This window comes from Zalophus californianus, chromosome 4 (genome assembly GCF_009762305.2).
Source record: "Zalophus californianus isolate mZalCal1 chromosome 4, mZalCal1.pri.v2, whole genome shotgun sequence".
In the NCBI taxonomy this organism is placed as follows: domain Eukaryota; kingdom Metazoa; phylum Chordata; class Mammalia; order Carnivora; family Otariidae; genus Zalophus; species Zalophus californianus.
In genome coordinates, this window is record NC_045598.1 from 121,971,835 (window position 1) to 121,986,302 (window position 14,468).

The following is a 14,468-nucleotide window of genomic DNA, read 5'->3' on the forward strand; positions in this document are numbered from 1 at the left end:
TACATACACAATGGAACACTACTCAGCCATGAAAAAGAATAAGAATGAGATCTTGTCATTTGTGACAACATGGATGGACCTAGACGGTATTATGCTAAGTGACGTTAGACAGAGAAAGACAAACACCGATTTCACTTACATGTTGAATCTGAAAAACAAAACAAACAAACAAACAAAAAAAGCCGAAACAGCCCCATAAATACACAAAACAGACTGGTGGCTGCCACAGGGGACAGGGCTACGGAGATGGGCAAGATAGGCAAAGGCGAGTGTGAGGTAAGGCTCCCATTATGGGATGAATAAGTCACCTGGATGAAAGGGACAGCATCGGGAATAGAGTCAGTGGCATTGTAACGGTGTTGTGCGGTGAAAGGTGGTAGCTACACTGGGAGTGAGCACAGCGTCCTGTATCAAGGTGTTGAATCACTATGTTGTACATCTGAAACTAGTGTCACATTGTGTGTCGATTATACCTCGATAAAAAAATGTATAAAGCTATATGCACATGTATGTTCACCACAGCATTATTACAACAAAATAATCAGAAATAACTTATCCAAAAATAGTGGTTTACTTCGTGATGATACAGCCCTAAGATCAATGCTTGGAAGCTGCCAAAAATTATGTTCTAGAAGCATTTTTATTCGCTTATAAAAATTCTTGTGATGATATGATTCATATATACTAATTTAATTGAAAAAGACAAGTGTTCTGTGCATGGAAGAGACTAGAAGGACACATACCACATGTTTATCATGGTAGTCTGTACGTGAGAATGAGGCTGCAGATGATGTCTGCCTTTTGTGCTAATCTGTTTCCCTTGTTGTCTGCATTAAGTTTCTCTTAAATTTTGTAGTCAGAAGAGGGAATTTTAAAAAGTTTAAATCAATAAATAAAAGAAAGTTTTTAGTGACTAGGTTTTTTTTTTTGCCATTAAATGAAATTTAAAAGTATTTAAAATACTTCCTTTCATCTTAAAACTTATTTTGGGGGCATGTACCTGTTATAATGTATAGCACACATTATTATATAATGTATATCCTATATTATTACATAAACATAATACATAAATACTTAAACATACATATCACAGGTATTTGCTGGAGTATGTTTTACTGGAAGGGTAGGCAGCCGAACGTGTTTGAAGACCACTGCTGTGGGCGGGGGGAGCCAGTGAGGAGTCGAAGCCGAGTGTGGGATAGTCAGATTTGCGTTTTATGTTGGTGAACGCTGGAGGACAGCAAGCCTGCCCAGGATAAATCTACCCTAGTTTAGGCAAGAGATGATGAGTGCTGGGGTTAAAAAGGGAGGAGATTTGGAAGATATTCAGAAGGGAAAATGAATAGAAATTTGTAATTTGGTATCAGGCTGAAACTCCATGAGGGCACAGCATATGTTTATTTCCTTAACTACCATTTCCCAAGCTACTGTGTGTGGGTTTCAATAAACATGTGTGGACTAACAGAATGGATATAAGTGAGGAGTGAGTGGAGGGAAAAGTAGGAAAATGCTTGACTCTAGACCATGGGTCACTCATCCTGCTGCTAATGCAAAGGAGCACCTCCAAAACTGCAGGTGTCAGCAATCTGCATCAAACCATCGTAAAGCAATCTTGCTGAAACTTAGAGCAGCAAAACAAACAGACAAACAAAAAACCCGGGAAGAGAACCAACAGTGATTTTTATTTATTTATTTAGAAAGATTTATTTCTTTTACAGAGAGAAAGAGTGAGAGAGAGTGAGTGAGCCCGAGGACGGGCAGAGGGAGAGGGAGAGAGAGAATCTCCAGCAGACTCTGCGCTGAATGTGGAACCTGACCCTGGGTTTGATCTCACAACCCTGAGATCATGACCTGAGCCAAAATCGAGAGTCAGACACTTAACCAACTGAGCCCCCCAGGCGCCCCCAGTGATTTTTATAATTTATCAAAGGTAAAAATCAACATGAAGAAAAGTATAAAATTACAGTCAACTGTTTTCTGAAAATGATCTGTGAGACATTAACATATCAGGATAAACTTCAGTTAATGACAAAGAATGCCTTAGATACAGCTTATTAGAAGTGGGAGGAGGGAATAAAAGGCAAATCCCACACATACTTTCAAATAATGCTCTTTAAAAAGAAACCCACTTGATTGTATAATATGGCCCTATTTTAGACTTTCCACATCTTGTTATGCTTATTCAGATGAGATTATGATTTCAAACATATAAACGACAACAGATAAATTTTATTTTTCAAATGAATTAAAATGTTTCACATATCTGAGATCTATTATCAGGTAAAAACAGTGAATATAGTCAAGGAACATTATGAAGAGTTGAGGAAGGACAAATCCACAGTGGGTGGGAGAACCTAGTATGCTTTCAGATCCTGCCCTGATCTCAAATGTGCTTGGTATCCAGTTAACACTTGATCATGTTTTTGGAGGGAGAGAAGGAAGGAAGGAAAGGAGGAGAGAGGGAGGGGAGGCTACAATTTCATATTTGAGGCTTTTGAAAGTGGCAGAATAATGGGTATATCTGATATAGTTGGCCAATTCTTACATTCATACGATCCTGAATCGTGAGATACATGATTATTTCCCTTAAACCAACTTTGCAACACAGGGCACTAAGTGTTAGGTTTTGGCCATTAGCAACTACATCGCCCCACCTGGACTTCTTTTGTGACCTGGAACAGGTACTTTAGTGAGTGACACACATTTTCAACACTGCAGGATCAATCTACTTTATGCAGATATTAGACATGCTACAAAAAGCAAAAGTCTTCTTTCTCTTCTCTCAGAAAATAGAAAAATTACGACAAGGATGAAGAGAAACTTGTTCTGAAATTTGATGATTTTCAATTAAGCCCCACAACAATAAAAGCAGGAAAGCACCCTTCTGTGAGTGGCCCCAGTCCCTAGATGGAGTATGAATTCATTGCACTTGACAGCACTTTTAAACCAGAAGGAATCAGATTGGCCATCACTGAGTAGTAGCGTTTTGATGTAAAATACGCCAGCTTGAAAACCACTGACCAAAACACCTAAGTTAAAGCGTAACACGTAAATGTGTTCACCTTTCTTTTATGGAGGCGTTAATTTTCTCCAGCTTCGAAGTTCACTGGGTATCCTGTTTATTCTATTCCAAATGAATTTCCTCAGTACTGGAAGGAGACACAGTTTCCTAGATTTATAGTTACTTGTAACTTGGAGGTTATCTATTAAAAATAACCATTATAAGGTAGAAATCCTTTCGAAGGCATCCCTGCTAGAGGATCAAAGAGTTACTGCCCTCCAAAAGGTGAGTAATTCACTCCACATGCTCGAAGGGCCCCTGCTCCATAGTCTCTCTCTAGACTGGACTTTTGGTGAACAAAAGCGAAAAGGTTATGTGTTTTTACATTTACGGAAAAACTGAGTTCTATTTCCTATCATGAAGCACACACTAGAAAAGGTGTTGATGGACTGATAAATGCAAAGTTTTAAAACTATCACAATTACAGGGGCGCCTGGGTGGTTCAGTCAGTTAACTGTAGATTCTTCATTTCGGCTCAGGTTGTGATCTCAGGGTCCTGCGACTGAGCCCCAAATCGGGCTCTGTGTTCAGCAGGGAGTCTGCTTGTCCTTCTCCCTCCCCCTCTGCCCCTCCCTGCGCATGCACATGTGCACACAGGAGCTCTCTCTCTCTCTCTCTCTCTCTCTCTCTAAAATGAATAAAAATAAAATCTTTAAAATTTATTAAAAAAAAAAAAACTATCACAGGGGCGCCTGGGTGGCTCTGTGGTTAAGCATCTGCCTTCGGCTCAGGTCATGATCCCGGGGTCCTGGGATTGAGCCCCGGGTCAGGCTCCCTGCTCAGCAGGGGTTCTGCTTCTCCCTCTCCCACTCCCCCTGCTTGTGTTCCCTCTCTCGCTGTCTCTCTGTCAAATAAATAAAATCTTAAAAAAATAAAGAAATAAAAATAAAATTAAAAACTATCACAATAATAAGTTGAAGGTTTTGATGTACCAAGTGTTAACTAAAATTTAAAATTTTCTGATTAAGGCAAAGCAAGAGATGAAGACAAAATTTAGAATATGTCAACTATATGAATACTAACTTTCTCTTTAACTTAATTTAAAGTAAAGAAAGAGAGAGGTTGGGCGTTATAAATGCAATTTACCAGTGACGTTAAAACTTCATGCTCAAAACAACTGGGTGTGGTCAATAGGAGACTGCTATCTGCTTACCTCTTCATAGACCTTCTGAGCATTGTTATTATCCCCTATCAAGAGGTACCCCACTCCAAGGTCATTCTTTAAAGACATATCATCAGGAAACAGTTGAACTAATTTCTGCAGGGTAATCAGGGAGCCTCTCATGTGACCTGATTTGGTGGGAAGAGAAAACAACAACAACAGCAACAACTCAACAGAAATAAGAACAGATCAATGTACATCTTTGCACTGAGTCTACAAAGCATGAGAGACAAGAGAGACTATTCAATAGAGCCCAAAGAGCAGCTGAAATCACTGACTCTCTATGCTGATGGCTTCTTAGGATTTCATGAGGCAGCTACAAAGATTACCAATAACTCCCATAGGTAGATCCTGAATATAATACTGGTTATAAACATTTTAAAGACAAATCATTTTCTGAGTTCACCAACATCTATCTTATGTCAAATTCCCTCTTTCAAAAGTTTTATCAATTCCTTGTAAAAAAAAAAAAAATTGTTTCACTGGGTTATCTTTGGCTTATTACGATTAACTTCAAGATTATGAACAGAGGACAAATAAAAAGTCTAACAGATTTTGGGTGTAGCTCCCTGCGTGAAACTTGAAAAGGCACTGGGGTATACTGTTGACCCTGGTTCTAATTAAGTGTCCTCACCTCCGGGTAATGAATGACCTAGTCGAGGAGCAAGAAGACATCATCTGGTATTATGGGACCCTCTGGTGGATGACAGGACGCTATGCACAACAGGAATCATGAAAACCCCAGCCTTGGTAGATTTTTAAGGCTGTGTGATGGAAATTTAAAATTTCTGGGGCCAACTGTCACTCCTCCTCACCATAGCTGGTAATAAATGGAATATGGGAAAATATGCAAAATAAGACCAGTATACATGATAAAATTCATTCCCTAAAGGGCTCAGTTGCCCACAAACTAAGTATTAGCCAAGAGTACGAGAGGACTACAAATAAGCTAATGCAGTTGTGTGTCCTGATCACAGATAAAACGATTTGGCATAAAACATCACCAGCTTATCCCATGGCCTTCTCCCCATTACTAGCCGATCTTGGATCGGTTCGCTTGGTGATTCATTCCCTCACTCACAAATCTGACTCTACTTTTCTTACATTCCCTTCCCCACTATCTGTCCAACTTAGGTTCATACTTTTCCTCTGCTCCTACACTTCCCCTGTTAACCACTGCAAAGGCCCGGGTAAACATCTTGCCTGCTGCCGTCCCCGAACCTTTTACTCTGCATCATGCAACCCTGTTATACTGGGAGTAAACTTCACCACCTTGTCACCTTCAATAAAATCTTTTCCCTACAATCCCCTCCTCATAGAGCCTCCTCTCATGAACTTGCCTCATTCTCATTTGGAGGAAAGGACTATATTCAAGTATTGAAGGATGGTTGCAGAAGGGGGTTAGATGTATTTGTAGGCAGTCTTTCCCCCAGGTCCAGGAATAAGGTGAGGCAAGTGAGGTGCTCAATGCAAAGTTTAAGAGGCTGCCAAAAATGCAGTCACCCAGAGGCGTGATACTTTTATGCATTCTTCCTAAAAATCAAAATTAATGTAAAAAATCCACAATGAACAAAATATCAAAATTTGAAGGACAGAATAAGTAAATAATGCTTAAGCAAGCCATATTGGAGTCTGAGGCAAGAGGAAAGCTCAGTGATACTAATTTTGTGCCCAAGGTGAGTGCTTCCCCTGAGCACCAGCCTCGTCTTTTCCATCGTGTGTGGGTACTGTTTTCCTTCTTCTGGACTGGCCCTTTTGCATAGAAGTAAGTCTAATGGACCCTTTCTTCCAGTTGCTAATCACCCCTTGGGTTCTGCTCCTATCAGACTCTGGTCATTTACTAAAGTGACACAACTACCCTTACCCCTATCCCTCAGGAAACTGGTAACAGGGTTAGCTGGCCTCCGGTTTCACTTATAAGAGCCTCTCCTAGGGGCATCAATAACTGTCTCTGTAACGTATCCAGCCACTAGCACCCACCGGAGTGGTTACACGTGGCCTAGATTCTTCCGTCTGGTTTCCTGATGACAAGTGGTGGGAGGGAATCAGAAGCCGGTCATAATGAAGTTAGGTTAGGGCTAGTCTTACTTGCCTTTCATGGGCACCTGGGTCAGTCAGAGAGGATGCTTTATGCTGCTCTTTTCAAAGCACTGGCAAATTTACTTAGTGATTTTAATAAGTTTTTTTTTTTTTCCCTATCATTTTCCTTGGTCTAGAGTCAAACTTTACAGGCAAAATTCTTAATGCCTGGAACTCCTACTATTCCATCTTTTATAAAAACTGTTCTGATAATTTCAACCTCCATGAATCAATTCTTCATAGTTAAGAGAGAAAAGAAAGAGTTTTTTATTTCAGACCTATTAATTTATTAGCTGTGATTCCTTAGGCAAATTATCCAACCTCCCAGCATCCCATCTGCCTCAGCTTTAAAACTGGGGGGGGGGGGGGCGGTGGTTAGTGAGGAAAAGGTGGTAAAATACCATCTGCATCTTTGTAAGTATTAAGGTTAGGACCGCCATTTCTGTCCAGAATCCATCCGGGTAAATTACCTGAAATAAGTTATGAAACTCAGGTTCCCTCCTAGGTAACTAAGTTCACCTAAGAGTACATAGCATGGCATTTGTAAGACTGAACTAAGTCTTATTCTGTCCTACCCAGAAATTGCTGTCTGTCTGAGCGTCGCTTCAAGGTCAGCTTCAGCAAGTCTGTGGGGACATCAGGCAGGCTGGCCACCTCCTGGTAGGTTTCGATGGCCCCACGCAGCACCTCGTTGCTCCTTCTTTTCTCGGCCAGATCGTCTTCACACTAGAACAGGTGCCCACAATGGATAAATGTCCCATGACAGGCTGTATTTGTAATCACCCAAAATATGCATGTAAAGTAAATTTCTGGACACGGTGAAAAGCAATTCGAGACAGATTAAAATCTTCTCTTTATCAAGAGATTAAAGAGCAAACAGAGAAAAGCAACTCAACGTGCTATCTCAATAACATGAAGACAAGTTAGTTACCAAGCTGCAGATGAGAAAAAAATATAAAAGCAAGAATGATTAATCTATGCTGGTTGATGGAGATCTGTATCATGCTACACATTCATATTACATAGACAAGGCTCCAGTCTGGACTTCCTGGTCTCTCAGTACTTTGCGTGTTCACTCATTCATTCAACAACTCTCATGCAGGAGCCAGGAGGCAGGCAAAGTAAACAAAACAGATAAAGCCCTTTTCTACTTCTGCTTCATTATGAAGAAAAAGACAATATACAAATCCAAGTACTATGTGTCTGGTGGCCACAAGCGCTGGGGACAAAAAAATGAAGCAGGCTTAGGAGTGCCGGCAGAGGGGTGGTAGGAAGAGTTAGTTTAGGCAGGATGACCAGGGATGGCCTGAAAGAAGGGAGAGAGGGAGGCCCTGGGCAGGGAAGTGAGGGGGAGAGGAAAGGTTGGTGCAGGAGGGGGGAAAGCAGGGGACTGGCAGAGGAGGGGTGGTCAGGTAATGAAGAACGTGGTAAGCCACTGCCAAGTCCATTAGACTACCTCCATGTGAGATGGAAGGACACCAGGGGTTTTTGACATGATCTGACATACATGGAAAGGATCACGCTGGTAGCGGGATGGAGAACAGACCGAAGGGGTGGTGGAGAAGCACAGAGGCCAATTAGGATGCTCTAGCAGGAACCCAGACCCAGTGATGAGGATGGTTTGGAAAACGGTGGTAGGAATGATGTGGCAGGAGGTACGTGGATTATAGATACATTTTGAAGGTGAGAGTCAACAGATTTGCAGGCGGGCTGAAATGCGACAGAAAGGGAGGGAGAGAAGTCAAGGATAAATTCAAGGGTTTGGGCTGAGCGATTCCCAGATGGAACTGCCATTCCCTGAGAATGGGAGGACAGGGTTTGTCGGCATTCAGAATCAGGAGTTCCATTTTGGATGTATTAAACCCAACACCTATTAGGTACCCAAGGGGAGATGCTGGATAGAAAAATACATATATACATCTGGGGTTCAGGAAAGAAGTCAGAAAAACAGGGGAGGGCCCGCAAAAAGGACCGAGAAAGAAAGGTTAAGAAGAAAATAACCAAAAAGTGTTCTGGAGGTTAAGGGACAAAAGGTATCAAGAGGGAGTGATCAGTCATGTTAGAAGGGCCATCAGGTTGAGCACCTTGGTCATGATGCTGGACTGGGCAATATGGCACCTCTCATGGCCCCGGCAAGAGCATTTCTACAGGACAACTGGGGACCCATAACAGAATGGAGCAGGATCAGCGGAAACCAGGAGGGAGGGAGGTGCAGACAACCCTCAAAGGGAAGCAGAGAAATGGGCCAGTAGGTGGAGGGGAATGTGGAGACCAGGGAGAGGTTTTTTTGTTTTTGTTAACAATGGGAAATATTACAGCATGCTTCTAAGCTGATGCAAAAGAGTCAGAACAAAAATCAGCATGTTTTCCTTCAGCAGGTGAGAGAGGATAGGAGAGGGGCCAGAACAGTGCATCCACGGTAACAGGCGGGAAGGCAGAGCATAGGGAGCAGGTGGAGGTAGGCTGGGAGAGCTGTCGTGGGATCATGTGGAAGTTCTCTTTGGATACTTTTATTTTCTTAGTGAAATAAGCAAGATTCTTCACTGGAGACTGAGAATGAGAACGGGGAGTGAAATACTAGAGTGATAAAGAGGGGAATGTGTAAAATGGTAGGCAAAAATCGCATCCGATTTCGTAAACTACAATTTGAAGATTACTTGAGGAAAAATGATACCAATTAGAGGCTGAAAGAAGTCACATATAAAATGTTTTTCTCAGAATATCCTATTTAACATGTTTACCTTTTTAAAATAAAGTGTGTGCTGCCGTCAATATATAGAACCAAAGTAAAGCACAGCTCCACAATTTGAGGGCATGGTAAAAAAACGATGCATTCCTTCCCAATCCCAAATCAAAAACTAGTAAGAATCTGCACAAATTGATAATACCTGTGGAGAGCTTTTCAGAAAATAACACTTCAAAGAAATAACTTCTTATGTGTACTGGTTAGGTAAGGTTTTCCCAAGAGATGATGAGGGCTAGGACTGAAACAGTAGTGAAAGAGAGAAGTGGACAGTCTTATGATAAAGGAAAAGTGATAAGACAAAAATCTCTAGATTAAAAAAGGTCAATTCACCCTCGCTTGATAGAAAAAAGCTTCAGAATATACCACTATCTGTTCATATCTGTAAATGTAGACAGATCTACATTATAGACTTATCTGCCAGGCGAGAAGGTCCAATGTCAATGACCCACACTGGTCATCCTGCCCCTCTGGCCATCGGTATATTCATATGCCGGCTTTTCTGTTTAGGCATCAGTTTCTTGTGAGTTTGGCTATGGTGAGTTAACTCCCTAAAACATGATCATTCATAGATGACTCCTGAGAATGATGGGAGTTCTGGAGCTGGAGGGTCTCTTCAAGGTTAGTGCAAGGACAAATGAATACCAAGGTAATCCTTCTTTACAGAAATTGGAATAAATATCAGACTAAACTCAATCTGAAAAGACACGAAGATGATACAATTTATATACCTTGTTTCCTCCCCTCCACCCATCTCAAATTCCTTCATTTTAATGAAGTAAAAACATTTTACAACTTCCAGAATTGGGAAAATCTCAGTATTAAAATGACATCTCCATCTTAAATTTTTTTGAATGAAAGTAATAGACTTGGCTTTGAATATCAAAGTTGTACAGATTTATTGTTATCAGTTTAGCATCCGTACATAAAGTGATTTGGGCAGAAACTGAACATTTGTTCCAGGATGTTAATACCACAAAGCCTTTTGTTGACTTGAACTAATTCAACCATCCAAACTTCCTAGGAGATGTGTCATTTTCTGCCTCAGAGGCATTAATGGTTTGTGTAAGATTATAATTTAAGATGTTATATCTGATGTTCAGAGAACTTGGTCAAAATTGATTTTCATGGTGATCCCAGGAATCAGACAATATCAGTGCTGCTTCAGAAACTGTAGTTCGTATTTAACTTAATGTTGCTGAATCTTACAAATTTGCTGGTGTATTAAAAAAAAATTTGTTGGGATATTCCAGCGTAATTGTGTAATTTGCAAACAAAGGATGAAAAAGTCGTCATTTATTCCTCCCTATAAAATCCAGCTTCTTTTGAACTCTGATTTTTAAAACTTCTATGCATTCAAAATTTCTTTTAAATTACTCTATTAAAATTTAATTTACCATGCTTAAATTTTGCTTTATGCCACATTAATATCCATAACACCTTGTAGCATAATAGTTCAGAGATAAAAAATATTGCCTGAGGCCTATCTCTCAAATTCCTACAGTGAAATCAAGATATAAATCCAGCAATTACCATGTGTGAAAGTACACTTATTTGGATTTTGGCACCCACAATTACTATCACATACAAAGAAAAATTCTAAAGCACAAAGAATTTTTGCCATAATTAACATTTGCATGAATCTTTATTCTTTCTAGTTAATATGTTTTCTTAATCAAATGACTGCCAATACTAGTAATGAAACTTATCACTTATTTGAACAGGCATGATCTTTTGGTAAGAAACACGTGCTCTCTTGCTTTAGAGCAATACAATTCAGCGATTTTGGAGGATTACTGACCAAACTCATCTACAAAAATGATATAATTGCTCTCTGCTACCCCTGGTATCCTGGTCTGTTCCATGGATAGGAGGAATTTATTTGCGTTAATTTTTCACAACCTTAATTTGTTAAAATTTAATTAATAAAATTTAATTAACAGGTTTTCAATAGGGAGATAAGAATTTGAGCATCTGGAACAAGTGGTCGCCATCTCTAGTTCAGAGCAAAACATGTTTGTTTTTTCCATAGATATGACAGTTCCTATGTGAGTGCTGTATATGAGTCACAGCACTGACCCCAGGCAAAGGGGAGTTGTCAGGTTCTCCTGGGTCTGGACATTTTTTGTAGCTCTGCACCTATCATCTCCCAGTAGGGTTGAGAATCTCATCCCACCAGGCCAGACTGTGGGAGCCTCATTGCCAGATACATTGTGTCAGGCCTGGCTTTTATCCTGAATTCCAGACTTCATAAATTCAATGTCTCCTTGACATGTCCACTTGAATGTCCAAGAGGCATCACAAACTTTACAGGATGAAAAGCGAATTCTTGACTTCACACCTCCCCACACCTTCTCCTCTACAGTTTTCCTCTGTCAGTAACCATCTCTTTCTCTCTCCTCATTTGGCCAAACCCAAAACCCAGGACTCCAGTCCTGTCTTCCCCTGACCCTTACACCTAAGCCAACATGAAGCCCTCCCCACCATTTCCCCATCTCCTCGGCTATGGCCACAGTCCATGCTACCGTGCCTTGAGCATACTTTGTAATAGTCCCCTATGCTTCTTGCTTCTACTTCTGCCTCCTTAATCTATTCCCCACCCAGAAACCAAAACAATCTTTATGAAAAAACAAGATGGCCAAGTCCACGCATAAACCCTCCAATGCTTCCCAGGGCATGGAGCATATCATCTGTGAGGCCCTGGCCTCACTTATTCCACTTTGCCCTCCCTCAGCACACCCTTCTTTCTGTTCTTGAGCTTCTTACGCCAATATGACTTCCCCGTATCACGGCCTTTGCCCTCGCTGTTCCCTCTGCCTGCACAGCTCCTTCAGGTCCCTTGTCACATTTCAGCCACGCACCACAACTCAGTAGAGAGGCCTCTTCTGGTCAACGTATCTAAAGTGCTGTCTGCCCTGTCACCCTCAACTCACATCACTCGCAGCCAGAAAAATCTTAATGGGTATGCTCTTCTTTTCTTTATGATATATATTACATAAGATGATCTAATATATTTACGTTTAACACTTTATAATATCCTTAAATATATATTGCTACATATATTTATTCAGGGCCTTGCTCAAATGTCACCTCCTCGGTAGACCTCTCCCTGACACCCTTTCCAACATATCAACTCCCTCACACATCCTATGGCAGTACTCTGCTTTTTTAGGTTCTCCTTAGCACTTCTCACTAACGAGCATATATATTTTACTTGTTTTGTCTCCTGCACTGCCTTCATCACTACAATGACAACTCGGTATGTTTTGCTGATGGTTACATCTGCAGCATCTAGAACAGGGTCTAGCATATCGTGGGCTTTCTCTAAGTAATTTTTGATGAAGTAACTTTTAAAATACCTCCCACTGGAACATAAGATCCATGAGGACAGAGACCCTCTAGAGGGTTCATTATGATAATCCCAGGGCACATGGCACACGGTAGCTTTATGCAACCACAGATGAATATGGGAGAGCTTCACAAAATGAGGAGCTGGAAGATGGGGAAAGTCAGGGAAGAAAGATGAGGGAGTGGAGATAGTGAGAAGGTAGCTGGTAATATAATTCCACTTTATATTTTCAAGTCTTTCCTAAGCATACTTGCAGTCTCTAGCCGCCAAACCGAGGTTCTTACAGCTTGGAGGAGGCTACAGTGAAAACTTGGCGGTATGGGACATGACAGTGACGGCAGATCAAGGACAAAAGCGTTCTTCTTTCTTTTCTTTTCAAACCCAGAGAGAAGCCAGATGGACGAGAGCAGGAAAACGTTACTAAATTCACCAGTACGCAATAATAACAATAGTTAATTGTCTTATTTAAAATGGTATTTCTTGCTTGAGTTTACACATATGCATGAGAAATGGACTCTGTATATAAGTTAGAAGGGCAAAGAGAAATGCAAATAGTGGGCAGTGAAAAATCCAATCACACAGAACACAAGGACATCGAAAACATCTTCTACATAGGAGGGATTTCGAATACCTGTGCCTTTCCGTATCTCGCCCGTGGACTCTGCGGGTATTTGCGAACTAGTTCTTGGAATGCACTCAGTGCTTCCTCAATTTTTCCCTGTTAGGAAGAGGCAGTTACATAAATGCAGTAAGTTCAGATGCATACTGTTATTCTATATGGTTTTTTAATAGTCACCAAGTAATATTGTCAAAATTTCCTGGATTCCATTCTGAGTCTAAAGACAGTTTTATCTAAGATTTTAGAAAATTAAGTTCGGAAAACATAAAAGTAAAAATGAAAATTTTTTTTAATAACAGAAACCTGACAAATGATGTACTCTCTTTGTTAAAGAAACTGCATTTTCCCTCTATATGCACAGTTCCTACATGCATTATATTTTAATTTTCTTTCACTGAAGTACAGTTGACACACAATGTCACATTAGTTTCAGATGTGCAACATAGCGATTAGACAAGTCTATACATTATGCTATCCTCATCACAAGTGTAGCTACCGTCGGTCACCATACGACACTATTACAATATTACTGACTATATTCTTGAAGAAAATATTTAGGTTTTTAAGTTGGGGAAAAATATTGCTGGCAGCCGGAATGTCTTGGGGTTTGCAATGAGAAGTCTAAAGCACCTGTTGGGGTGGGGAATAAACTCGCAGGAGTCACAAGGCCACTGGCTCGTGGTACCTGTCACCCACGGAACACCTGGATTGATTTGGCTTGTCTGGTTGACTGGGGAAACTCATGACTCTGTGTCATGTGACTCCTCCCAAAGCTCACGTGGACCCTGAAGAAGAGAGTCCAAGCACCTCCGCTAGGTCCCTGACCACCACGACATGAAAAGAAACAGAGGATGTGGAACAGGTCAATTTGGTGAGGGTCTTGGCAGGGGGTGAGGAACCCGCTCCCCATGACACTCCATCCGTGGCCATTCCACAGGGTGAAACAAATGTCCCCTGGTTTCCAATGGATGGCTGCGGGTCAAGGATACTGGGAACCACAGGAGAGAGACAGATTTTCTGAGGTGAACTTTCACAGACACTTCAGTTTCCTCTAAATTGGTAAATCCATTCATTCCTCATATAAATGGAAGCTCGCTGTGGTTTTTATGCTTTTTGACGTTCACCGAGTGAGTTTTCACATGACAAAGTTTACCTCACCAATGTGGCTCTGCAAAGCCAACTGTACAGGACTACCCAGCTGTTATTGACAACTACTTCTGAAAGACTTGACTAAATAGTCAAAGGTCAGGCAACATCCCTATTAAAGTTACATAAAATCATTTCATTCGGAAGATTATCATTGAAGGAGGAGGTTTTCTTCTCCTCTCACTTGCCTGAAAGTGGTGCTGAGGGGTTGGTGGAAAACATATGCATAGTGGAGTGTCTACAAGTCCGGCTCCAGAGCCAGACCAACAGGTTAGAGGCTGGTCTCCACCACTTCGGAGGTGTAGGACT

At 41.0% G+C, this 14,468-nt stretch overlaps 1 protein-coding gene across 5 annotated transcripts in view; it reads right to left on the reverse strand.

Annotated features, from left to right (window-relative positions):
* Positions 1–14,468, reverse strand: part of ASPH (aspartate beta-hydroxylase) — a 210,560-nt gene that overhangs the window by 54,269 nt on the left and 141,823 nt on the right. For all 5 annotated transcript variants that reach the window (XM_027567486.2, XM_027567471.2, XM_035727294.1 and 2 more), the window contains 3 exons: positions 13,026–13,112; positions 6,878–7,028; positions 4,215–4,351 (listed from right to left, as the gene is read on the reverse strand). In XM_027567486.2, the coding sequence (XP_027423287.1) occupies positions 4,215–4,351; positions 6,878–7,028; positions 13,026–13,112 (375 nt within the window). The remainder of the gene's footprint in view (positions 1–4,214; positions 4,352–6,877; positions 7,029–13,025; positions 13,113–14,468) is intronic.